General features: G+C 36.8%; 1 protein-coding gene across 2 annotated transcripts in view; it reads left to right on the forward strand.

The window, feature by feature from the left end:
- The window catches only part of TMTC2 (transmembrane O-mannosyltransferase targeting cadherins 2), a 391175-nt gene that overhangs the window by 301773 nt on the left and 62080 nt on the right, over positions 1 to 27322 (forward strand). For both annotated transcript variants that reach the window (XM_055341449.1, XM_055341450.1), the window contains exons 9-10: positions 4832 to 4913; positions 23430 to 23544. In XM_055341449.1, coding sequence (XP_055197424.1) covers positions 4832 to 4913; positions 23430 to 23544 — 197 coding nt within the window. The remainder of the gene's footprint in view (positions 1 to 4831; positions 4914 to 23429; positions 23545 to 27322) is intronic.

A 27322-nucleotide genomic window follows, 5' to 3' on the forward strand; every position in this document is an offset into this window, starting at 1 on the left:
GGTTAAGTTATATAAAGATAATAGTGACAGCCTATTTATTGATTGGTTATATTTATACAACGCTTGAATGTAGCACTAATGTACTAGCTGCAAAGTGTCTAATCTAGGACTATTCTGAGTTCAAATGTTAAGAAAGAGTATTCACCAAGAATTTCTCTAGCTGTTTTATGTCTTTGACTTCTTAATCTGCATCATCGACTGCTCTTTTTTTCCAGGATACTGGGTTTTTGTTGTTTTAACTGACTTTGTGTGCTGGTACACTGAGTGACAGGTACAAACTCTAAATACTTACCTAGAATTACAATTTTGCAAAAGTTAAATCTCCACTTTCCAAGTACTTTATATGTAAAAGATTTGGTCTGGTATCTTAGCATTCAGGTGGTACAGCTAGAAAGGTAGGGAAGGACTTTTTGCAAAGTAATCCTATCATCACAATTAAAAGAAAAAGGAAATTTCTGGCAGTTGGGGCCATCAAAGAAAGCTTTATAGAAAAGTGAACCTTCACTTAAAGACTTGAAACAAAAAATGCATATGAATAAAAAGTGAGCAACGTTACAGACTGGAAGAAATAATTTTTAAGGGGAGACATGGGAGCTATGGTTAAGGCAGATGAGGAAATTGATAAGATATAGGAATTTATCCAGGAAGATTTGAGCAGGATTGTTTTAGATTTTAAGAATTAAATTGATTATTAAGTAGAATGAGCAGAAACTAGGAGCTTTTAAAATAATTTTGAGCAAGAACAAAACATAAAAACAGTTGCACTTAAGGAATATTAAATCTGATGAAATGAGGTTTATTGAGTCAGGACACCTGAAATCTGTATCATTCTAGGTGGGAAATGAAGAGGGGCTTTTATTTGAGGCAGGGGAACGTGTTAGGAATGAGAGACATCTTACAGAAAAAAAATTGTGAAATTTAGTTTCTATCATGACATGAAATTTAGAAAAGGATTTTTAAATTTGGGTAATTAGGAACCAAATAGTGGCATTGAGGTTGGAAGGAAGAATTCTTTTGAAAAGATCGAAGGAAGAAATATCAAAGGATGTCAGAATTTTATACGATCTGTCCGAAGGTTGTTGTTTTCCATATGATTTGTGATTTTTTTAACAACCCTCCAAAATTGTTATTAATTATGTTTATTTTTCCAAAGTGAGGAAAAAGAGACTCAGTTATGTTATAAAAGATATTCCCAAATCACACAGTTAAATAAGTCCAGCCAGCAAATTTCAAATGCAGGCTTGTTGTCTCTGGGCCAGTTCTTTCAATGAGAATTGGAGAAATTGTTTGCGCACAGTGCTTATTGGGTTATATGTTTGTTATGTGCCTCTTGCAACTAGGACCTGAGGCCAAGCAGTCTGGGTTGTTCACAGTTACAGCGCCGTTCCTTAGAACTGTGCAAGGCAAACAGTAGGCCTTCAGTAAATAATTTTTAACCAACAAAAACAAAGGAACAAGCACATAAACAAGTTACAGAGATGGTGGTAGAAACTGAGCCTCTCAACTCACATTTCCCTTATTTGTCACAGCTGACCACAGTCCCTTTTACTGGGTTTTTCCAAACCACCACACATGTTCAAACACCAACCAATATACGAAATAAGTAATGGTGCCTGATGTGAGATGTTAGGACAAACAGTGACTACTCCATAATGCTTGCTTATAGGAAATGCTGACAAAATCTAAAAAGTACCAAGGAAAACTTGCTGAGAAATGACATTTTCTTCTCCACTTTCTTAACTGCCTTCTCTCTAAAACAGTAATAGTTGAAAGAATAAATTGGATTAAACATAGTATTAACCTCCCAGGCACTGCATTTCTACCCAAGACCCAGTAATATATGCGTATGGTTGGTTTATGCATTTGGGTGACTCTTGATTTTAAATACTGTTGTGAGGACTTGATTTTCCTCCTCATTATTTGACATTTGACTAAAGGGTGATCAAAGCAGAAAGAAAGGTTTTTGCATGATGGTTTGGTACTCCCCTACCCCCTCCACGCACCCCCCAGGAAGAATGTTCTGGTCTTCAGTGTGTTTATTTTGCATGTAGAAGGTGTTGGGACTCATTGCCTTTAATAACTTGGTCCACTGAGCAACCAGAAACCATTGTCCTTTGAGATCTGATGCGTGTTTTTAACACTACGTACTATTGTTTTGCCAGTGGACTACACACAAGCATTTTATAACCCCATTTACTGTGACACTGATAAATGAGCCAGTTTCTTCTCACTGGAGAGAAAAACTTAAGTTTTTCCTGAAAAACTTAAGTGGAAGAAAGTCCACAGACCCTTTGTATCTTTGCGTATAATATTTGTACAGACTCTTTACCAATGATAATTTTCATTTTGTGTCTTTTATTATCTTCTGCAAGTTATTTGTACATAATTTTCTGATGATGATTTAAAGGCTGACCATGTGTTTCTGAAGCTATATATATAACAAAACATATTCTTTGACATTCATAATTCTACATTCTAATGCATACTGTATATGTGTATAGACCAGTAGTTAACATTTTTATAAACTTACAGTATACCCAGGTACTATACTAACTGCTTTATATGTTTCATCTCAAATAATCTACTAATGTTATAAAATAGATTTGATTGTTATCTTTTCTTTAAAAAGATTGCACTTCATTTTTAGAACAGTTAGTTTTAGGCTTATGAAAAAAATCGAGGGGCGCATGGGTGGCGCAGTCAGTTCGGTGTCTGACTTGATTTCGGCTCTGGTTGTAATCTTAGGGTTATGGGGTTGGGCCCTGTGCTCAGCATAGAGTCTTCTTGGGATTGTCTCTCTTGCTCTCCCTCTGCCCATCCCCCCACTTGCGTTCTCTCTCTCTCTCTCTCTCTCTCTCTCTCAAATAAATGGATCAATTAAATAATGAATGTTTTTAGAAATTGAGCCAAAATTTCCCATATACTTCCTTACTCTCTTACCACCCTACATGGTTTCCCTACTATTATCAACTTGCATTGGTGTTGTACCTTTGTTACCATTGGTGAGCAAATACTGACACATATTTATTAGAGTTTACATTTGGTTCACTGTGTTAATACAGTCGATGAGTTTTGACAGATATGGAATGACATGTGTCCACTATTACTGTATCCTACAGAACAATTTCATTTCCCTAGAAATTCTCTGTGTTCCACCTATCTTCATTTTTATAATAGAGAACATAACAGCTAAAAGATGATACAGTTTTCTAAGGGTCACGTGGTTACACCGGTAGGGTCGCTGTTGTGCCTGCCTAGAATCTATGATCTGAACTTACACATTACAATCATTACACTCCCTGATTCATCACAGTTATTTAATTATTTTAAGGACTCTTCCCTTTGTAAGAGTCTTGCAAAGTCTTACTAACTTATGAAAGTATGGTCTCTACAGGGAGCATTTTGCCTGTACTTTCCTTCTTTTCCTTTGAAGTTAAAATATTGTGAGAAAATATTGCAGGGAATTAAGATTTTAATTACTGGATATTTGGCAAGACTTGTTAGTTAAAGAGATGTTATTGACCAGAGTAGCATTATTAAAATGCAAGAAGAAATGAAGATGTCAAGTGTCTGCTGTCTGCTATAGAGGATAGAAGCTGTATGGGGACTGGGTCCTACTGGCTAGAGGAATGGGTGAATAAAGGATGTAGCAACAGTGAATTTTTTAAATGAGTGGATCAACAAAAAGGAGGAGTAGGGGAAGGAAAAATCAGTCAAAGTTGAATGCAACGTAGACTCTTAGGTTAACAATACACCTCTACTTTTGGAAGATCTATCTCCGTACCAGTGGTTTAAGAAATACAGCTGAAGAAAGAGAAAAATGTTGCCTAAAGTTCATGTGATAGGTAGTATATAAGTTAGAAGGAACAAGGAGATAAGATGAGTTCCCTGACTCTATACCATGACTCCTGGACACCTCTGCCACCCAGTGCCTCACTGCCACTCTTGGAAGGCATAGCTCTTCATTCCAACCTTGCAGGACAAGACAGACTTGCCCCACGAAAGTTCTTCTGGGGGCTCTTCTACCCCAAACTACCCTTTTATGTTACTCTGTAGGCAATTTTGGTTCAGAAGCTATAACACGGTAAGGAATATATAGTTTCAGGATCTGCTAAGACTGATAATGTTTCATGAAAAATCCATGTATTGCATAGAAGCCTCCCCCCCCCCCACTTTTTGCTTATTTTCTTCTGAGGATGATGGTCATGTTTACTTAAAATTAAAACTATAGCTCAGAAGAAGTGCCAGCCTCAGATTAAAATCCTGGTTTAGGAATATTTTAGTCCTGAATGACATTAGCAAGAATAAGCAGTAGTTGCTTGAGATTCAACAAACCATGACCTAGTTTCTTCATATGTAAAGTGAACCATTAGGACAAATCATGTCAAAAGCTAAAATGCTCCAAATTCTTTAATAAGGAAAAAGAAATGAAGAGGAAACAAATGGAAGGGAGAAAATAAAATAGAAAATGCAAATAATAGTTTCCACCATTGCTTAAAACTATCTCATCCTTTTGGTTTTTGTGGAACTCTTTTCTGTTGCCTTCCTGGCCTCTTCTCTGATCTCTTTGGTGAACTCACTCTCACTGTCTGTTCTTCCAATCTTGGTGTTTCCCAGGATTCTGATTTCAGTCTTGTGTCTCAAATACTCTCCTTGGTCATCCTTGTTTAGATAAAAACACACTGTGTGTGTGTGTGTGTGTGTGTGTGTGTGTGTGTGTGTGTGTGATGATTACTAAGTAGACCTCAGTCTACTTACGTTATTTGGGCCCAGGAGGTAAAGAATCCTTCATGATCTACTGCTGAATCATCCATTTTCTCTGTTTTTCAAGGGTCGTAAGAGTGAGGCTGAAAAGTTCTTCTTGAAGGCTATTGAGCTGGATCCCACCAAAGGAAACTGTTACATGCATTATGGTGAGTGGTTGAGTGTTTTTTCCATGTCCCCCACGTTTACTGTTAATGTTGATGTAAGTTTTAGGATTTGCTGGCAAAGAACATTTTGAGAGGGCATGGACTTGATTGTTGCAGATTTTGCCTCATGCTGTAGTCTTAGCTTCTTGTTCAAAGCAATCATGTTATCAAGGGCTATGCATTATATTTTCCATTAGTAGTTTTCATAGGACTTCAGAGAGGAGAGGCATTTTCACAGCTGTTTCTTTCAAGTCCAGTGTGAAGGGTAAATAAGGTCTCATCAGAAAAGCATCTTGCTCTTTGCCTGATGCAAGGTATGGAACCAGAGTATTAGCCCTCTTTTATTTGTAAATGATAATGTATTTTTCATTGGCCATATCATTTTGAAGTTTTGACCACATAACCTTGCTTTGTAGAAAAGAAAAATGTATCCAGGCCTCTAGATACCTGAGATTGGGGTCAAGGATAAACTGTAAATAGTATAAAAGAAAATGAACTTTCTCATTCAGTTTAGTCTTGGCCTTAATCAGTCCAGAATAAACTTAAATAACAGCTCTGTCACACTCCACTCTGTCATTAGTAGTGAGTCATGTGTTAAACGAGGTGAAGTATATGGCTGGTTGATGTTGGGTAAGATGTACTTATTTCTACCAGATTTGTAGTTGGCATGGCTTTCAAGGAACCAAAAAGCATTTAATTTTACTGATCCTTTGGGGGAAAAATGATTTTTTAACCATTCTTAGCTTTGATGTGTTATCATCAAGTAGTAAACTGAAGGATAGATGGTAGTTAAATCTTGAGGAAATAAAGCTAATATCCTTCTTCTTAAAGATAATTCTTTCTTCCATCTTACAACTGGAAAACTAAATTCAGTGACAGGCTGTGAGTGTGGAAAAATGGAAAAAGTAAGACAGAGGATACACGTTACCAACCACAGGTCCGTTTGTTTATTTACATTTTGCATGTATGTTTATAATCCTAGGGTCGGGATGCTTTATCTTTCCAGCATAATGCAGCCTATAATTTCACACAGGTTATTGCATAACTACTCCGGATTTTGTTTCACGATGCAGTTATTGCCATGTTAAGTTGGCAGTCAACTAATTTAAGTTTGCTGCAGAATCTATTTTATTTTTACAGGATTTCTCATATGAAGTATTTTAAATTAGATTTTCTCATGCATGCTATTTTGGGCACCCCTACTGTGCGTTAAAGTAGGCCCATGATTATTTTTCTGAGTGCTAAAGAACCTCTTCTTATTGAATCTTTTGAAGTAGAATTTTTTCCCCATCTTGCCTTCTGCGCTTCCATTACCTCAAACTAATTCTACTTAATACATCTTCTAATCTTGTTCCTATAATTTTATTATATGCTTTAGGTTTTTCACAGTCTATTCCTTTACATTTCATTATTGCTTCATTTTAATTGCAATGGGAAAAAAAATCACGTGTTCATTTTTAGAGTTTGCCTCTTTATTATTCTCATTTATCTGTCTTTACCCACTCTGTTGTTTTATTTATGGTTTTTTTTTAATATTACATCATCCTCCTGATTTTTTTCCCATAGAGAGAAATTTTTGGATTTAGTTTTAACAGAAAGTGCAACAAATTCTGTATTGTATAGGTTATTTGAAAAATAGTGATAACACACACTCTGTAAATGTATGTGGCAAAACAGATTCTTCTTAGCACTCCTGGATTATTTTAAAGTTTTTAGCACACATACACTACTAGAAGTACACGTGTCTTCTATGGGAGGAATGACTATATAATTCCCTGTAATTTTATGAAACATTTTCAATATTTATTCCCACTCTGGAGTGGAAAATAAGAAAGACTCTAGATGAAGTATCAAAAAGTAGTAGTTAAGGGAAAATAATCTACAAATGGACAGGAAGCCCAGAACTAAGTGCTTGGTGCTCATGTTATAAAAAATATACATTTAATTTGGGGAAATCTACTTCAAATGACTGAATTTTAGAACTGAAAAGTTCTTTTAAATGGTCTTATAGAATCCCTCTGATGTACAAGTAAGTCGACCAAAGCCTAGAGAATGGAACAATTGGCTTGCCCTAGTTAGTTGAAAGTAACTAACCTTTGGGTCCCTTGATAACTGCTATTGCCTTTTCTTCTCTAATATATGTTCCATTTCTCTCACAACATGAGGAGATACACAAGCAGATACATAGGTAGGAAAGTAGATAGATACTTTTGATTAGTAGGTCCTTTCCAAATCATATAAATCATAACTCAGCTTAAAATGTTTAGGGAAGGATTTTTATTCATTTTAATGTGTGTAAGATGTGTCTGATGGTGCAAGGTACTGTTCTGTTTTCAGAAAGTGAGTAGTGCTTATGTACAAAATAAATAGGGTGGTGTCATTTTTTGAAGGTGGTGTGATGGGAGATGGGGTGCTTCTTGACAACAGATAGTCAAGGAGAACATTTGTGAAGAGGTGATATTTGGAATCTGTAAGTGTGATTTGCATTTTTGCACTATCAATGTCTAGCATATTGACCTACTCAGGATAATGTGCAATAAATGTTGGTTAAGTTCAGTTAGAGATGTTTTCCATTTTAGAATTGAATGTAGGTTCCAAAATAGACCAAAAAGTTGTTCCATTAGCATTTTTATTACTTCTTGTCCAAGAAAGTACATATTATGATTCCTATCAGTTCTCCATCAACTTACTGGTGATGGATATTCTTAGGGTATTTATACCCACAGATTGAATGAATAATAATACTTTCTCAGCTTAAAAACAAATGTTTAAATAAAATATACATGTTGTTTGTGTCTTTTTTTTTTCAATACTTTTGCAAATGCCCATGAAAATACCAGCATGAGTGAGTTTTGTTCTACTAGAAATTCATTCTCCTGGGTGTTTATGTGCTTTTAATTTACTTGTTAATGATACAAGTGACTTAAAAAATATCGTCCATTTGGGATGAGACAGGGAATTATAGACTCTATATTAGCTGCAATGACCATTAGAAGGCAGTGTTTAAAAGTACTGTCAGTTATTTGTATATTTAATCCACTAGATTTGTGTTTTGGAGGAAGGGATGTGTGGCAGATTGTCTTTTTTTTCTTCAGGTTGGCTTGCAACAAAGAAAGAGGATAGGTTTATAAAACTCATTCAATAAGCTTGTTAAACATAGGGCTTTCTAAGTGCCTGTAATCTCTGGGTTTAAGATTCCTTATCCATAAAGTGTGAGAGTTGATGTGGCCTTTTAAAATGTTTTTCAGTACTAAGATTTCATGTTGTTGCTAATATATTCTCAAATTTCTCATTGATCTTTCATCAAAAAATTTAAAGAATGTGTAGAAAGCAGGTTTCAGACTATGGTATCAGTAATAGTATAATGTTATATTCATATGTCATCACGCTTATAGTGTATCCCATGTCCGTATAAAACAAATCATGTGAAGTCTTTATAGAATTTAGTTTATAAATGTCAAAGATGAGGATTTGGTGCCTTTGTATGTCATGTCGGCCTGTAAATCAAGGGATTCTTCATGGATTTCCTATGGCTCCAATGGAAACTATATTTTAATGAGTAGTAGGAGTCACCAGAAAAAGTTATAGATACAAGGGGATATGTTGGAGAACAATAAAACAGAAAGTGCTGGATGCAGGAGGCACAACATATGTCTGGAGGATAGTTCAAGGACAGAACTAGGACCATAGCTAGAAACTCAGAAGGTACATCCTAGTTCCATAGAAGGAGGAAAATACAACTTATGAGAGCCACCAGCTTATGAAATAAATGCCCTTTGAAGATCTTTCAACTGTGGGTTTATAAGAATGTTAGAAAGAATTCAAGCATTGGGAATGGAAGAGGGCTGATCCAGACAACCATGAAATCACTTCTAATACAGAGGAGCAGTCATTTGGTCCTACTTCCTCTTGAACCCATAGAGAAGTATAGAATTTTTAAAATTGTGACTATCTGGATTATTATTTGGCTCTACTTAACAATTTTAGAATCCTGAAAATATCATACTACATTTATCCTGATCTTTATTGATCATTATGTAACTCCTGTGAGGTAGGAATAGATCTCAACTCCATTTGACTGAAATAATGGAAGTTCAGGATTTCCAAATGACTCCCTGGATCAGAAATTTTCAATATACATAGTGGGAAAAGAACTCAAAGAGTCCAGCTCTTTCAACTTCTAAGTCCAGAACTTTCTATTATGAATATTTTAGTCTGTTTTTCTTCAGCATGCTCTTAAATTTCATTTCAAAAAGTAAGTCCTGGGGGTGCCTGGTTGGCATAGTCAGTTAAGCAAGCACCCAACTCTTGGTTTCAGCTCAGGTCATGATGCCAAGGTCATGAGATGAAGCCTGGTATCAGGCCCCACACTCAGCACAGAGTCTGCTTGAGATTCTCTCCACTTCTCCCTCTGCCTCTCTCACTCATGCTCTCTCTCTCTCTCTCTCTCAAATAAATAATAAAAACTTTTTTAAAAAGTAGGTCAGGAAGAAAATTAAAATGTTATATTTGATATTTTGTCAAGAAACACTAAAAACAGAAGTTGAAAATATGTGATAGGATGAATTCGTAAGAGGTCCGTAGTTATTTTTTCTTATCATAATAAAAGCTAGTCAGTAGATGGAAGTGAACTGAGGTTGATTGTATCAGAACATTTTGTTTTAATCACGTCATAAACTCCCCAAGAGTAATTAAAAAAATAAATCAGGAACTAAATAATGGTATTTCCTTGATTCAAAGTGAAAATACATTTTTGGCGAGTTTTTGCAAAAATTACATTGAGATACGATTATGTTTAATGCTTAAGACCAAAATATTTTATTAAAATATCAGTATTTGTGTCCCTTTATTGCTCCAAGGACAGCACAGACAGTTCACAGATTGTAATTAGAATATATTTCTTTTATTTAGAATATATTTCTAAATGTCATTTCATTTCTTACCTAAACTATTTCATTTCTTAACTACAATTTTTTGTATTAAATTTAGCAATTTTAAAATTTGCTATTTCTACAATGCATATAATAGGTTATTATTATTCAATCTTCACACCTGTGTGTATTTTATGTGAGATATTTTCAAAAGCCTTTTAGAATTAAAACTCGATCATGAATAAAATGGGAAAACCAGGAAAGGGTTTTTCTAAGCTAATAAATAAAAAGTAAAGGAAAAATTAAAGGATTAATGTATTTCCAAAAGAAATACAATTAAAGAACAGTTAAGTGTTAGGAAATAATTTCCATAAAATCACAAAATAAAACATCAGTGTACCTAAGACATGAGAAGTTGTAAAACTACAAGGAAAACAGAATATAAAGACCAATGGACATGAACAAATAATTCCCCAAAGAGGAAATATAACAAAATTTAAAAGATAGGTAAATAGAGAATTTCATTAGAAATAAAGAAATTAACATTCAAATAACAATATATTCCCTGAAGTTACTCTAGCATTTATTCTCAGTAATTCTCTTAAAAATGTATGTTAAGAAAATATTTTTTTTCTGTTTAAGATTATCCACAAAAGGTAATAATTGGAGTACAGCCTTGCTATTTAATGTTAGAGGCAAAAATGGAAAAAAAACCTCTACATGCACTGGAAAAAGGGAAATGATTAAATAAATTACTGTTATTTCCATTTGATGAAATATTTAACATCCTAAGCTAAATTTCTAAAGAATATATAATAACAGAGACAACTGCCTATGTTATTGTACATGAAGGGTGATTAAATTTTACAAAATACATCATTAGTAAAGCAAAGCAAGGGGCACCTGGGTGACTCAGACAGTTTAGTGTCTAATTCTTGATTTCAGTTCAGGTCAGGATCTCAGAGTCGTGACATTGAGCCCTGTGTCAGCCTCTGTGCTGGGCGTGGAACCTGCTTGAGATGCTCTCTCTCCCTCTGCCCCCACCCCCCCCACACACACACATGCATGCTCTTGAGGAAAAAAAAGAAAGAAAAGGAAAGGAAAAGAAAAGAAAAGAAAAGAAAAGAAAAGAAAAGAATGTTAATAATGGATGTTTTAGCTTTTTTTGGACTCTTCTAGCCTCTTTTTTTTGCGGGCTTAATTTCTAATATTTTCTTTGATGAGTACATTATAAAGGAATATATACTTGATAAAATGTGAAAATGTCTTAAACTATCGTTCAGATAGTTTGTAGAAAGGATAGCAGAAAAATTAAACAAATAATTATCCTAAAATTATTTAACTGAACTCAACATGTAATATGTAAAAATTAAATAAGAAAGGAATAAAAATAATTCTCTATTAAATACCATATTCCATGATGATGAACTCATCAAATGTAACAATATCACAAGCATTTACATGGGACTTTTGTGTCCTGAGCAGTTCTCATGGAATTTTCATTTAATCCCCACAAAAGCCAAGTCGGGAGGTTACCTGATGGTCTCCATTTCACAGATGAGGAAAGTGCAGTCAGCAAGCTGTAAGGTAAATTACCCAAGGTTTCAGTGCCAGTTAATAGTAGAGGCAGCACTTGACCCAGGGCCCTCCTGACTACTACACTACACTGTCTCTTATTCAATAGAAGAGATTAACAGAGAGCGTTTTCCATCCATACATGCTCTGTTGGGAGGTTTAATGATACATAAGATGACGTATCAAATACACTGAAAACTGGGAATCATTCCTCCTTTTTTTTTTTTTAATTACCATCAACTTAGGTGTTAGGATTTCGACATACGGATTTGGGGAGAGCACAAACATTCAGACCATACCACCCACCGTATTTTATCATAACTCTAAAAAGAAATACTATTGATACTCTTATTATAAAATATACGAGGATTTTAAGATATTTCACAATATTAGGATGACTAAATATTAGGATGACTGAGTCAAGTAATATGGTATGACCTGACTCCAGAGTTTTACAAATTTACATGAAAAAGGTGTTTGGTGTCCTGCTGGGCACATCTGTGCTCATTAATGCTACTGCCGTTACTGAAGCTCAGTGTTCAACAGTTACGTCTCTGCACCAACGCCGGGTGCTTTTACATACCTTGTGTCGTTTCCCTAATCCAACACTGTGCAGAAATAATATTGCCCCTATTTTGCAGATATGGGATTTAAGGTATCAAGAGCGTATGTGACAATATTGAAGGCCCAGCAAGTTGGCAGAGGAAGGATTTGAACCTCCTTTGACTCTTAAGCCCGTGATGTGTTGATGGTTTGTCTTGCACTTTTAAAGATACACTCTTACTCAGTGTAGGCCTGGTGGGTCCCCAGTGGTGGCAAAGACCCAGAATGCAGAGGCTTTGGAGAACTGCTGGTGGAGAAACCCATGGAGCTCTCATAATCAAGTACTTACCAGGCTCAGGAAGGAAGGGCAGCTTGATGTCATCAAGACAAAGAGAGCCCTAATGGTACAGAGGGAGGGAAGGAGCTCATGGAAAGAGGAGTGAAAAGAACCAGGAGGAGACAGGGCACCAGACCTCAGCCCGCCCAAGGCACTGACATTGTCTCACTTACTCCTTCTGATCCACAGCAAGGTTATCCCTGTTTGCAAAGTGAAGAAACTATGGCTCAGAATCAAAGAATCATGATTCCTGCACTTGCCACAGTGCCTCGCACAAAGAAGACAGCCCATCAGTATTTTGGCAATAAAAGAATGACTACAGAAGGATGGACTGACCTTTAGTTAGTTTTACTCCTTCCCTTTCTCATCTCTGCTTCTGGTGGATGGGACAAGGTGACTCTCCGGGGTCTCTTTTATCAGGACACTGATCCCATTCATGGGGGCTCCAGGATTTCAAAACATGAACTGGGGGTGAGGGGAAGGGAGGGGGCACAAACATTCAAACTATAGCGACAATTTACATATACACATTTTTTAAAAAAGATTTTATTTATTTGAGAGAGAGAGCGCGCACAAGCATGAGCAGGGGGAGCAGCAGAGGGAGAGGGAGAGGGAGAAGCAGGGAGCTTCTCAACCAAGTCTCCCAATCAAGCAGGGAGACCGACTCGGGGCTCCATCTTAAGACCCTGGGATCATGGTCTGAGCCAAAAGCAGACACTTAACTGACAACCACCCAGGTGCCCCTACATTGAATCTGCCTTTGTACAGGACTCAAGAAGCCACAAAAGCAAGAGGGTAAGAACTGAGTTAAGCTTTAGATTACAGAGTAGAGAGTGCAGTGGATTTTGGCAGGAGGCTCTCCCGGCCCCTCTGTTGATTACTCCTTGAGCATGGTCTACCTTTTGCTAGCCTCTCTGTTCCTCAATTTCTTAATCTGGAGATCATTGTTACTGCCTCAGGTTGCGAGGACTCATTTACAATTTTATAAAATAACTCGCATGTCCTATGTGCTCAGTAAGTTGTCACAATGGCCATTTTTTATTCTTAAAATGTTAAGAGAGCCCGTAAGAATTATCTTGGAGGAGGAACGAATCCTATAGAAAAAGTTTTGAATAAGGCATATGAAAAAGAGACAGAAATGAGGGAAAGAAGAGACAATAAAAATCTAGGTATTAAGAAAAAGAGGAATCTGTATCCATCAACATGCAGACAGAGAATGGAAAAGGAATAATGGCTTGCAAGAAGAATGAGTATTATAAGTAACAAGTAATTGGGAACAGGGGGTGGGGGAAAAGGGAGAAGGGAGGGAAAGTGAGGAAGGCAGAGAGGGGAAAAAAGAGATACTGTTTTTCCAGTCTTAGCTATTTCGATTTAGCAATTGAATACACTTTGAGATTCTTGTTTATGTTTTCCCCTCCACTTAATTGAAAACAATTGTTCCCAGAAGTTCGCTACCCTGTCATTAGCTCTTGTGTGCCTCAGTGACAGATCCGTAAATGAATCCCTCAGAAGAGCCCAAGGACCTGGTGTTGGAGGGTGATGGGAAGACTAGGAGCTCTTCTGAGACAGAGGGTGGGAGCATGGGCTCTTGGTTCCCCTTCGCACCCTGAGTGAGTCCCCAGGCACTCCCTTACTTGCCCTGTGTCTGGGCTGCATGCCTACTCAGCTCTTTCCTTCTGCCCTTGTCTAGGGACTGACACTACTCATCCCTGTGTCTCTGATGAGGTCCCATTCCTCATCTAGTTACATCTTGCCTTTCATGTTTCAAGACTCTTCAGATGGTTGAAGCCTCGCATGAGCTGGTTTTCCTTTATACAGTGCACATTATCTCTATTAAATCTGTAGGTTACTGACACCTTTAGTGGTTAGGCTGCTCCTCCCTCCCTGCCCCTTCCCCACACTCCTCCTTTCCCTTCTTTGTCTTTACTTCCTCCCCAGCACCCCCCCCCCCGTTGACCTCCTTGCCTCCCTCTATTTCCCACCTGCCATCTGACAGTCTTCATAACTCCCTCAATGGTTTTCTGGCATCTCATAACCCTTCTGGAAAGAGTCAGGGGAGAAATAAATGCAATAAAGCATCCCTAGCCTTCTTGACCTCCTCTTCGCTTGAGCACAGAGCCCTGGCCTGCATTCCTCTAATCTCCTTTGCGGTAGACACCTTCCTTGCCACCTGTCCAATTCAGAGCAAAATTTTGGTCTCATGTTCACATAGGGACAGATTCGGGCCTTCCCAGCCTCAAAGTGAGCAGTCTGGATTGCTCTCCTGGGCATCCTTTCTGTGTTCATCTGGCCCACCTGTTTTCTTGGCCAGTAACTACTGCACGTTTATCACATTGGGTTTGTCTCAATAAACCAGAGCTGTTATTAAATCAGGCTGCCAAGAGCACAAAAACACAAAGCAACAAAACTAATAGAAGGGAACGAGAGAGAGATTAGGGTTGGTTTTTTTTGTTGTTTTGAGAGAGAGAGAGAGAAGGCATGTGTGGGAGCAGGGGTTGGGGAGCAGAGGGAGAAGGAGAGAGACAGTCTCATGCAGACTCCACTCAGTGCCTGACTCTGGGCTGAATCTCATGACCCTAAGATCATGACCTGAGCTGAAATCAAGAGTCATATGCTTAAAACCCTTTAACCAACTGAGCTGCTCAGGTGGAGAGAGAGAGAGGGGAGTGGGGGAAGAACACAGAGAGAGAGATAGATTGGTTTTATTGATTGATTGTTTGATTGAGAGATTGTTTTTAAAGAGTAAGAGCAGGGGTGCCTGGCTGGCTCCATAAGTAGAGCGTGTGACTCTTGATCTCAAGGTCATGAATTCAAATCTCCTGTTGGGTGTAGAGATTACTTTAAAAAAAAAAAAAAAGAAAGAAAGAAAAACATACCTAAAAATGCAAGGGATTCTTGGAAAGACATCCAACAGGCCTCCCGTCAGAGAAGCAGAGGAGATGATTCCCCTCCATATTTTTAATCCTCCCAGGTCTAATAAACGTACATTAACAACCTCTCTTTAGCAGTATCTCCTTGAGGCAGGTCGTCTAAATCCTGATCGTTGCATAACCCCCTACCCTGTTTCATCAGGCATGCATTATTCACCTTCCTTAATAATATTAAAACATTTCCATTCCACCTTACCCCCCTTCCCCCCTGTCTTGTTGCCATCAGATGTCACCACAATCCCCCCACATATTCCCCACCATCCTCCAGGTTTTTCCTCCCTCTCCAGTCATCTGGATCTTTGAAAAAGTTTAGACCGTTGCTTCCAGTTATTGATACTCCTTTTCCTGCCCTGGCTACTGTTTTATCACATAGCCACTTTGTGAAAATTCGAGTGGTACCCTCACGTGTGCCCTCTATTCTATGTATATTCAATTTTAATTATAAGTTGAACAAAACCAAAGAAACATCTACCTCCATCCAGATAAGATGTGCTTAGCCTGTGAGACCTTGCATCTCCTCAAACGTATATGTCTTTTGTGGTTAAATCTTCTCTTTCCTCGACTAAGTTGGAACTGTTTTAAGGGTAAATGTTGCATTTATCTTCCCCCTCCTACACTGCAAGTATCACCACATCTTATGTGTATTAGGCACAATATACATTTCTTGGGCTGGATACGTTAATCTATAGTTTCTTCTTCTTCTTTTCCCAAATTATTGAATTTTTTCCAAAGCACAATGGGGTATAATAGATTTCAGCCAAATTGTGTAGTTTGAACTGTTCTGGAATTAAGGTATCTTTGAAGTCATGATTGATGTCTGGATTATTTGTCATATTCCAAGGGAAATGTAGAGATCTAAAACCAGGGCTGCCATGTTGCTTTTATTTAGGAGGCACGGTTCAAAGAGACCTCACCATAAAGGGCAGCCTTGGAAATTTTGTAATACCCAGCACGTTGTGGCCATTTACTGCAGCCCTGCCTAAAATTACTCTAAGGTGAGAGGATATGAATAGACAAGTGCCTGGTAACCTATGCTGGCTAGATGCTAGCTTGCTTTTGCAGATGAAGAAGGTAGCCACATGGGGATACAGGTAATTCAGTCCTGTTATTGAATGTGTATGTATTAAACCCCCACAGTGTGCTAAGAAGTAAGAGAGTGAGCCACTGTGGTATCTGGGAGAAGAGCACTCCAGGTGGAGGGAACGACAAACACTCTGAAGCAGGGGGCTTTGTTTCTCCAATGTGTTAGACAAGAGCAATAGGCCCGTATACATTGAATAAGTGACCAAGAGGGAGAGTAGTAGGAGACCGAGAAGATGAGGGTCAGAGAATGAGGTAAGAGGTTAGGGGGAGGAACTCCCTGCTGACTACATCAGGCTGTGTAGCCCAGTATAAGAATTCGCTTTCCCTAAGTCAGCTGTAGCATGATGGGCTCTGAGTCCCATTTTAATAGGATCATTCTGACTGCTGTGTTGAGAATACCTTGTAGGATCAAGGGCAGAAGTACGGAAACTGGCTGGGAGGTTATTGCTACAATCCAGAGTGACATGATGGCTTGAGACAAGGTGGTAGCCATAGACAATTCTGGATCTATTTAGATGATCTGATGTCTTCTGCCAAAGAGAATTATTTTAATGCAAATGTTAAGTTCTAGTTATTTTACAAGTAAGATTTTCATTTGTCTTTGAACACTTTTTTAAAGCTACATATGAATGATTTTTCTCAAAGAGAATTGTATCATCATGACACCTATTACAGATTGTGTTAGCTCCTTAATTTAGTTGCATTGATCAGAATAGTGAATTTTTCATATATTTTAGTAAGAAATGCCAATCCCAACTAATCTGGGGAGTTTATATGCAAAATTTTTACAAAGCAGTATTTGAACCTAGGCTTTAAAGACAGCTTACATTCGTTATGGATTTCTATCTTTCAGGCTGTTTTTTAAAGCCAGGAATTAATGAAGGATTGATTTGCACCAGCTTGTCATATTGAAATGTTGGTAAAAATCTGCCACATAGTTAAATGGTTCAGTTAGAGAATTCTCTGGAGAAGAATTGGTATAACTATAATACAGAAGCACTAACTTTAGAATTGTCAACTGGTTTTTCCCTCTTCCTTTTTTGGGAAGGGGAGACTTAACATTCTTTGTGTCTGGACCTCTAGAGAATGCTTTCTCTTTAAATATCCTTCTCTGTGTTTCTCTACTCAGATTACTTTTTTTCCCCTTTGTAATTTCTCGTCTTGTTTTTGCCTTTGTTCTCCCTTTGATTGAAGACAATTAAATAAGATGATGATAATTAACTTGGATAAGACAAATTATAAACCAAACAAATAATGAGAAAGTGTGGTAGCACAAGATATACATGAGAGCAAAATATATTTTACTTAAGATTTTCGTGGTTTCTTTATTTGAAATTCTGCTCAATTACCAAACACAAAGAATGTGTTTACTATATGCGAAAAGAAGTGATTTCTCATAACTCTTCTACGTATGAGAGATAAAATTCTTAAGTATCTTTAAGAGTTTGAAAGAGCCAACTTCTGTTTACTGCATATATCTTATTCATACAGATGTATCTTTCTATCTACACATCTATGTGTAACCCGATCATTAATCCATGTAATATAGGGAAGGGCATGCCACATGCAGTTGATTGACCAGAAAAGCTTAATCTAACTGGGAGCCAATCCCAGGCAGGGCATCCAGAATATGGTACAAAATAATAATCCTGTAGTTCCATCAGACACTGTTTCCAGACTCTGGACAGTGAAGTAATAGTATCAGTAGGAACTTGTTAAAAATGCAAATCATGTTCATTCTTCCTTTGTAAAGTGAATTTGTCAGAGGAATGAATATACAGTGGGGACAAACAATCTCTTCAGTAAATGGTGTTGGGAAAACTGGATAGCAACATGCAAAGAATGAAACGGGACCATTTTCTTTCACCATACACAGAAATAAACTCAAAATGGATAGAGACCTAAATGTGAAACTGGAAACTATATAAATTCTAGAAAAGAACACAAGCAATAATTTCTCTGACATCAGCCATAGCAACATTTTTCTAGATATGACTCCTGAGGCAAGGTAAATAAAAGCAAAAATAAACTATTGGGACTATATCAAAATAAAGGAAACAATCTAAAATACTTAAAGACAAGCCACTGAATAGGGGATGACATTGGCACATGACATATCTAATGAAGGGTTAGTGTCCAGAATATGTAAAGAGCTGCTACAGCTCAAAAGCCAATAAACAAAAAAAGCCAATTAAAAAATGGGCAAAAAACAGACATTTCTCCAAAGAAGACATCCAGACAGCCCACAGATAAATGAAAAGATGTTCAACATCACTCATCATCAGGGAAATGCAAATCAAAACTACAATGAGATATCACTTCACACCTGTCAAAATGGCTGAAATCAACAACCCAAGAAACAACAGGTATTGACAAGAATGCAGAGAAAATGGAACCCTCCTACACTGTTGGTGGGAATGCAAACTGGTGCAGCCGCTGTGGAAAACAGTATGGAGGTTCCTCAAAAAGCTAAAAATAGAGCTACTATATGATACAGTAATTACCTTAGTTGGCATTTCCCCCAAAGAATATGAGAATACGAATTCAAGAGGATGTATATGCCCCTGTGTTTATTGAAGCATTATCTACAATTGCCAAACTATGGAAGCAGCCCAGGTGTCCGTTGATAGATGAATGGATAAAGAAGAGGTGGTGTCTATTTATAATGGAATATTATTCAGCCATAAATGAATAGAAGGAAATATTGCTATTTGCCACAACATGGTTAGAGCTAGAGAGAATAATTCTAAGCCAAATCAGAGGACAAATACCATATGAGTTCATTTACACGTGGAATTTAAGAAACAAAACAAATGAGCAAAAGAAAAAGACAAACCAAGAAAACAGAGTCTTAACATAGAGAACAAACTGATGATTACCAGAAGGGGGTGATGGTGTGGGGAGATGTGTGAAATAGGTGATGGGATTGAAGAGTACACTTATATTAAAAAAAAAAAAAAGGGCAAATCATGGACTCTACCCCAAACTCCCTGAATCTGAAACTCTGGGGATGGGGCCTAGCTCTCTGTTCTATCGAATCTTCTAGGTGATATTGATGTGTGCTAAGGCTTATGAACCACTGAAAAATGTAACCTGTCACATCTTGCAGAATCAACCACTGTGGACGACTCCTCAAAGTGCCTGCTTTCCTGTCTACTCCCCATACTGCCCTGGCCCCTCCTTGTAGTTTTCCCCCACCCGTCAAAGCCCAAGCAGCTGCTCCAACCCACTGAGCCTGAGCATCTGCCTCAGTCTTGGTGGGCTCTCTATAGATGTGTACATTCTTCAGGAAAAAGCAGCTGTGTCTCTTTTGTTACTATCAATCACTTCAGCCAACAGTGAGTCAAAGACAGTATATTAAACGATTCACTGCTCAGTAGTGATAAAGGTGAGAGGATTGATACCCACGTCCTGTCACATATGCGCTAAGCGGGATGGCCAGATTGAGACAATTCTGCTTTATACCCTTTTATTCCTGCCTCATGAATAATCCCATAAGTGCTCTGGTTTAGATGATAAATTATATTGCAGTGAACTGAAATCAGAAGTAATTCTAATACCATTGGGAAGTGGCCAAAGAAAGACTCCCCGAGAAGCAAATGTTTTAGGGCTTACAAATAAATGGTATCCAGTGACAATAGGTAGGCACGAGGGACTGGTGTTTGGGATGAGACTAGAGAAACCTTAGAGCCTGAGAGTTCAGAATAAATAAGGATGTGAAATAGCAGGTTACATTAAGGGAAGATGAAGTGGTTCAAGAAGTCGGGAGCCAGTGTCTGGTGGGAACAAAAATAGATGAAGCTGGTGGCAGAGTGACTTAAGGCAACGTTTTCCAGAAAAAGTAAAGGCAAATTTTGTTCCTCATTGTTCCCCCAATATAATATCAATATAGGCTCTTTGGATCATTATTAAAAAGAAACCTAGTATGTCTTTGTTTCCCTATTTATGTTGGCTCTCTGTATTTGAAATGCTTATTGCTCCATTTTCCATCATTTCTGGACTATATTTCAAACAAACAATCATTGTGTAACATAGCAGAATAATAATTCAATTTCAAGTTTGGTTCACGTTTTCAAGTTCAGTTCAAAAAAAGATACCAAATGGTCTACACTGCATAATATTTTATGCCTTTATCATAGCAGAACAGTAATGCTGGAGTATTGAGATATATGGCCTGTCGAGAACAGAATGGGGAGAATTATGCAAATACCTAACTAATATGTTGTGATATTGTTTTTCTGAATGTTAATATGATGAATGAATTCTGTTGAAAATGATCATATGGCGATTTCTTTTCTGTTGCTGATTAGTAAAAATTACATGTTTCATGTGGTTTTGGGACCTTGCAAAGTGTACGCAATCGTTTTGCATGACAAAGCTGTTTTAAAGAAAGCATAAATGTTTTAAAATCATGATAAAATTGTATATTTGATTTTATGCGACTAGTTAAGGTTGTTATCCTTTGTTGCTGTTGTTGAGCATTAAAGGTGTGTTGGGTATTGACAAAGCTTGAAAGGCTTTGCCCTTGGGGCATTGCACATAAACTGATCTCTTATGCCATTGAGCATCATTATCTTCATCACATAAGCTTCTTGTCATGGTCCTGTTTCTATGTGGACAGTATAGATACCATGTCCCTCTTCTCTCTCTCTCTCTCTCTCTCTCTCTCTCTCTCTCTCTCTCTCTCTTTTTTTTACCAGAGCTAGTATATCTTCTTTACCCTCTACAGTCTGCAGTAATGAATTTTACTAAATAACCTTCATTATTCAGTTAATTGTTGCATTTTCCTAACTACTAATACAGAACACATTTCGGAGTTAATAGCTGTCTGGAAAGGAAGAAGAACAATCGATAAACTCCTACATTATCCTTTGTTTAAATATCACATAAGTAATTAACATATTTATTAATGCATTTACCTAGGCAAACATTATTCTTTGAGGGCAGGTAGCAATTAATATTATGTTTTAATTTTGAAAACCTATAATTAGAATAATTAACTAAAGAATAGTCTAGTATCCTTTACTAAAATATATATGATGAGATATTAATTTCTCAGCATGCCATAGAGTATCTGATTGTAGTTTAACTGTTTTTAAACAACATATATGAGCAGCCCCGGTGGTGCAGCGGTTTAGCGCCGCCTGCAGCCCGGGGTGTGATCCTGGAGACCTGGGATGGAGTCCCACGTCGGGCTCCCTGCATGGAGCCTGCTTCTCCCTCTGCCTGTGTCTCTGCCTCTCTCTCTCTCTCTCTCTCTCTCTCTCTCTCTCTCTCAATAAATAAATAAATAAATAAATAAATAAATAAATAAATAAATAAATAAATCTTAAAAAAAAACACAGCATATACTTTCAGTTGAATCTCCTATCAGCATATTTATAGTTAGATATACATGAATTTCATAATTAATGTTTTTCTATTTATAAACGTAAGTGCAGTTGGCCCTTGAACAGCATGGGGGTGAGTGGCACTGATCCCGGCACCGTTGAAAATCTTTGTATTATTAGAAAAAAAAAAGAAAAAAGAAAATCTGTGTATTAACTTTTGACACCCCCAGAACTACTGATAGCCTACCGTTGACTCAAAGCCTCACTCATGACATAGACCATTTACACATATTTTGTAAGTTATATGTATTACATGCTGTATTCTTAAAGTAAGCTACAGAAAAAAGTTAAGATAATCATAAGGGAAAATACATTTATTGTACTGTACCATAATTATTTAAAAAATTGTAAAAACTATATATGAGGGGACCCATGCTGTTCAAACCTGTGTTGTCCAAAGGTCAAGTGTATTTACAAATCAATGTTCTTAATAATTTTCTGACCTAACGATTATGTTTGAGACCTGAGAAAGGCACAGAATGTGAGTGATAAACTAGGAAAGTGTTGGACGATTTTTTTATAGAAATAGCTAAGAAGTCTCTTAGTCCTGGTGTAAAAACTGTCACTTCATTTTAATAAGTCGGCTTATCTTTACTCACCATTCTTACCAATTGAAGTTTAGATACAGGCAGAGTCTACGGCTTATCATAAATCCTTAAAACAGAAAATGCCCTCTTGTGTTTTAAGGACTGGTCCTTTTGGGTTAGAAGGCAATTTGTAATATTTATTAGATAAGCAGTAAATCATGGGCTCTTTCAAACCAGCACCATCAGGGAGGATTTACCATTTACCATTTTAAAATTTGTTTTTCCCTGTGCAGCTCAGGACTTGCAAATCATTTGTATAACTTTTTTTTTTCATATTGTTAAAATCTTGAACTTCCAGCAAACAGGAAACCCAAGGCAAAAAGAAATAATCATTAGACCACAAGTCTACAAGAACAAAAATTACGAGAATGATTTCAGCATCTCTCTGTTATACGTTGATTTGGTTTTCATTTGAATATGCATGTCAGATAGGGCTTAACATCATTATTTTTGCTGTTAATAAATCCCTAGCTGTATAAAACAAAGAAACAGGCTGTTCGCTCTGTTTACCTATTTACAGCCTTAAAATTGAACCCAATTCTTTTTTTTTTTTTTTTTTTGGCTTTTTGTATGTTTCTGGGATAGCACTGCATATCACTTCTTGAAGTATAGTTTCAAAGAATAGTATGGCTCTATCTGCAACAATTCTAACCTTGCAAAGCAGACCTGAAAGTAACCTCAGAGATGTGAACTTGTTAATATTTATTCCGTGTTTATTAGTCTAATTAAGCAAATGCTAAATGGACCTTTGTATGTTCTTTCAATATTTTTAGTGCTGCTTAAATATATGAAATTAATACATCTCAATACAGATAGCCTTGTTTTTAATGTGCTTCAGAGAGAGAAGCTATTTTAAATGACCAATAATGAAAATCAACTCAACTCTTAATTGTAATATATGTTTAACTGTATCTGCTTTATTTCTTGGTTCAATAGTCTATGCAAGATTTTTTTAAAGAAAAAAAAAAAAAAAAACAAAACCAACTCTGTGAATACACCAGACAGATACATTGGGATATCCTGCAATGAAGGAAAAGGCATAAAAAATATGACCAAATAATGAGATGTAGATGTACAGCACACGTATATCTTAGCTTCAAATCATGTTGATCTCTGTGTTTTTCTCTGTAGTGACTTTATTTGTTTCATAGGATTAAAGTAGTGGTTTCCAAGTTGAAGCTCACTTAGTTTTGTGCTCTGCAGGTCAGTTTCTCCTGGAAGAAGCTCGCCTTATAGAAGCCGCTGAGATGGCAAAAAAAGCAGCTGAGTTGGACAGCACAGAGTTTGATGTGGTCTTCAGTGCTGCCCACATGCTCAGGTGAGTTTTGCTACTTACCGTAGAAGACTGACATTGTGGCTTGGGGAAAGCAGTTAGGTAGACTGATTCCCCTGTCATACTGCTTTATTCCACATTCTTGAAGTGATTTATGCTGTTTTACCATGCTAAAATCTACTAGGAGTATTTTATTCGTTATAGTTTATATGCCCAGTATGTAGGACATATAAGCATTCAGGACTCTGAAAAGTATTGAAAATCATTTTCCTTTCCTTTCAGAAATGACTATAAAATGCAAAAAGGAAATTGTAAAATTAAAATTAATAACCGTTTAAGTAAATGTCTAAAACAAAACAGGTTGACTAGTCAACTGCATCTCAGTATTTGTGTTTTATGTTAATTATATTGAATGTGGTATGTGAATGCATTTTATTATATTTGGTGGAAGAGAGGATTGATAGGTACAAATATACCTAAAGCCTATCAAAGTCTCGGGATAGCACTGTACTTAGCACTGTTGCTATGTATGGAAACTACATCTTTGTAGACCTTTTAGTACTTCTGTATTCAGAATGATATTATGAAGGCTAACTATAATAATAGCAAAAACAATTAAAAGGTAGATCAACAATTTTTATTGTGAATATAAGAAGAAAGTTAATGCATCTTAAGTGATGTTTTAGGTTAAAGGAGAATGTTTCTAAGAAACTCAAATGATTTCTACAGTTGTTTTTTTTTTTTTTTAAGCATTGTTTGTTGTGTTAGCCATATGTGTTCCCCTTCTCCCATACTCTTACCTGAATTTCATTCGATTAAATCTCCACCTAAATGCTTCATTAGCTGACATCCACACTGTGGGCTCTGTGCTTGGCTTTAGGAATAGGATTGTAATTATGTAGATTTCTCTTACAAGGAAAGAAAAATGCCAGAAGAATTTCTTCACATTTGGATGGCCTTAACAAATGGACTTTTAAGAAAAGTAGTTTTGTTTACTTTTCTCAGATCATTGTAGATTTTTGTGCAGTTGTAAGAAATAATACAGAAAGATCCCTTGTACCATTTATCCAGTTTCCCCAATGGTAATATATCGTAGAATGACAGAATATCAAAACCAGGGTATTGATACTGATGCAATCCACTGGTCTTAAATGAGTTTCCCTAGTTTTGCTTGTACCCATGTGCTTATGTGTGCGTGTGTGTGTGTATTCTCTGCTTTTTTAAATCACATGTATGTAGGTTTGTGTATCCATCACCAGTCAGAGTACAGACTATTTCCAATACCACAAGCATCTCTTGTGTTGTCCTTTTATAACCTAATGGCTTCCTACTTAACTGTTTACAAGTTTCAAAGAGGAAATTCAAAGCTTGTTTGAGAGCAAAGTTCACTCTGAGGTTTCAGTTGAATGCGCTCACTCCACATTTAACATTTCACATTCCTAAAGCTGGTATCTACAAAGAGAAACGAGCATTCAATCAACTATTGGCATATTTATAAAACAAACCATAGTCAATCTCAAGAACCTTTAATGCAAGGATAATTTTTTAAAGATCCCGCATTTGCATGACAGGTGTAGGTGCTGTTCTAGGGAGAGGACTTTTTGTTCTTCGTGAATAAAACACTGTGCTTTTAGTCACAGTAAACTATTTGCCAGGATGGAGATGCACAACTTTCTATAGGCTAACAACTTCTCTTAAACACAGCAGGTACTTTCCTCAACAAGGCATTTTGCTACATATTAAATCAATATCTGAAATTCATGGTCTACCAATGGAATCCCATTAGGAGAAAGTTACCAAACAAAGTCCTGGTTAAATAGATCACTTCCAACTTTTCCTTAGCTACCATAGTGCTGGAAACCAGTGGAAAATTTCTATTCTACACTGGCGATGTGGAACTCTTTAGGGTTTGTTTTTCAGAACCTTCTTTCTGGCTTTCTGCAGTCTACATTCCTCATTATCCTGCCATCAGCACTTTCCTAATCTTGATTGCAATTATGACCACAGCAGCCCAGCTATGTCCTACTCCACGTGGTGGCAGCCCCCATGAATGTTTTTCCTTAATTTTTCTGTTTTTTGACTTTATTAAATTCTTGTTATTTCTTGAGCACTTAACCGTGCAAGTTGTACACCAGCCTCTTTCCTTATTCGTCAAGAGCATTTAGGACTTTGCTGAAAGGAGTAAGAAGGTTACTGGTTTTTACCTTGAAAGCAACCTTATCAAAATCCTTAGCTATCAAGATTTTGCTTATTTATTGTTACATGTGATTTCCTCTGGGGATGCCAAATTATTGTAAATTGACTTTGTTATTAATTCTTCCCTCAGAGCTCACTTCTTTTGTAAGATACTTAGGAGACAAAACTGGCAGTTTGTGAGGTAAAGAGTATGAGGCAGGGGATGAGGGAAAGAATAGCTGTCTCCCTGGTTGTGTCTTGGTAAGCTGGATTATTGGCTACCCTCATATCCAAAATCGGCAATTGAGGGAATGTTAGAGTTCAAGAAATGATTTGGCTAATTCCTAGTGAAATGACTCATAGACTCTATCAAGGAAGAAAAACTCACTACAAATGCAAAAAAAAAAAAAAGGCTTTCCACCTTAAAACTAGACTGGAAGAGACGAGGAGATCCTGGGGCTAGCCATCAAGGGACAAATCTGTATAGTGTTTGGACCTTCAAGAGGCTTGAAATTTGAGAAGTTTCTAACAGACCCATTTCAACTCTCAATAGTGAATAATGAATGATTTTTCTCTGTATAATCAGCACATAGAAAGCCTTCAAATGGACAGTTCAGATAAGAATGACAAATCAGATGTATCCAAGTAAAGAGCCCTCATCAATGAGGTGAGACTTACATTAAAACCTAAGAGCCACTTGGAATATCTGTATTTCCTGTTATCAAGGTGATTCATAAGAATGCTGTGTGGTATGGAAATATCAGTGCTGTTCACCAAATGTGCAGGCCTTCCACCTTCAATAAACATAGTAGGATTGTATTTTTCTGCCTTCTTTCAAGTTGAAGAACTTCATGGTTCTTATTTGGATTGTTGAATGTGTGTGAACATGATGTATGTCACTTTTGAGCCAAAGCTATAAGAGTCCATGCTCTTTCCTTTTCTGACTTGGAAACTGTGAAAATAGATTCTGAAATGACCAGAGGGACAAACCTCCCTACTCATCTGCATTGAGTGAGTGAGAAATAAACCTTGTTTTCTCAACTCACTGAGACTTAGGATGTATTTAAATTACAACAGTGTACCCTAACCTAGCCTGACTGACACAGAATACATCTGTAAAAATAAAATAGGGAGCTTGAAAGAGGAACAGTATGACATTAGAAAAGATTACTAAGAGATTAACAGAATCTCTGAGTTTGTAACTGCAGCAGAGACAAGACATCATTGAGAGGCTGATAATTTAAATAGAAGTTGTAGATCTCTTCTCAGAATTTAATGGAAAGTACTAAAGACATCAAAATGACACCTGAAAGGATAAAAGATTGGAGGCTAGATTGAGAACATTATATAAACACTCAACATTACATATGTGTTAGTATAATTATATATATAATATATAGATATGTATATATGTGGTATAGTATCTGATATATAGTTTTATTTGTATATACATAAATACATATTTACATGCTATATATGTGTATATAATTATATTTAGGATTTATACATATATATAGCTTCTTTTGGTTTTGTATATGAGCATCAATATAAATAGGAAATTTCTGGAGGCAAGCATAGAACACGTAAGCAATTATCAACAAATACAGGACATTTCCCAGCTAGGATGAAGGCCTTCAATCATCATATT

The sequence above is a fragment of the Nyctereutes procyonoides genome, unplaced genomic scaffold (genome assembly GCF_905146905.1).
Source record: "Nyctereutes procyonoides isolate TBG_1078 unplaced genomic scaffold, NYPRO_anot_genome, whole genome shotgun sequence".
NCBI classification, from domain to species: Eukaryota; Metazoa; Chordata; class Mammalia; order Carnivora; family Canidae; genus Nyctereutes; species Nyctereutes procyonoides.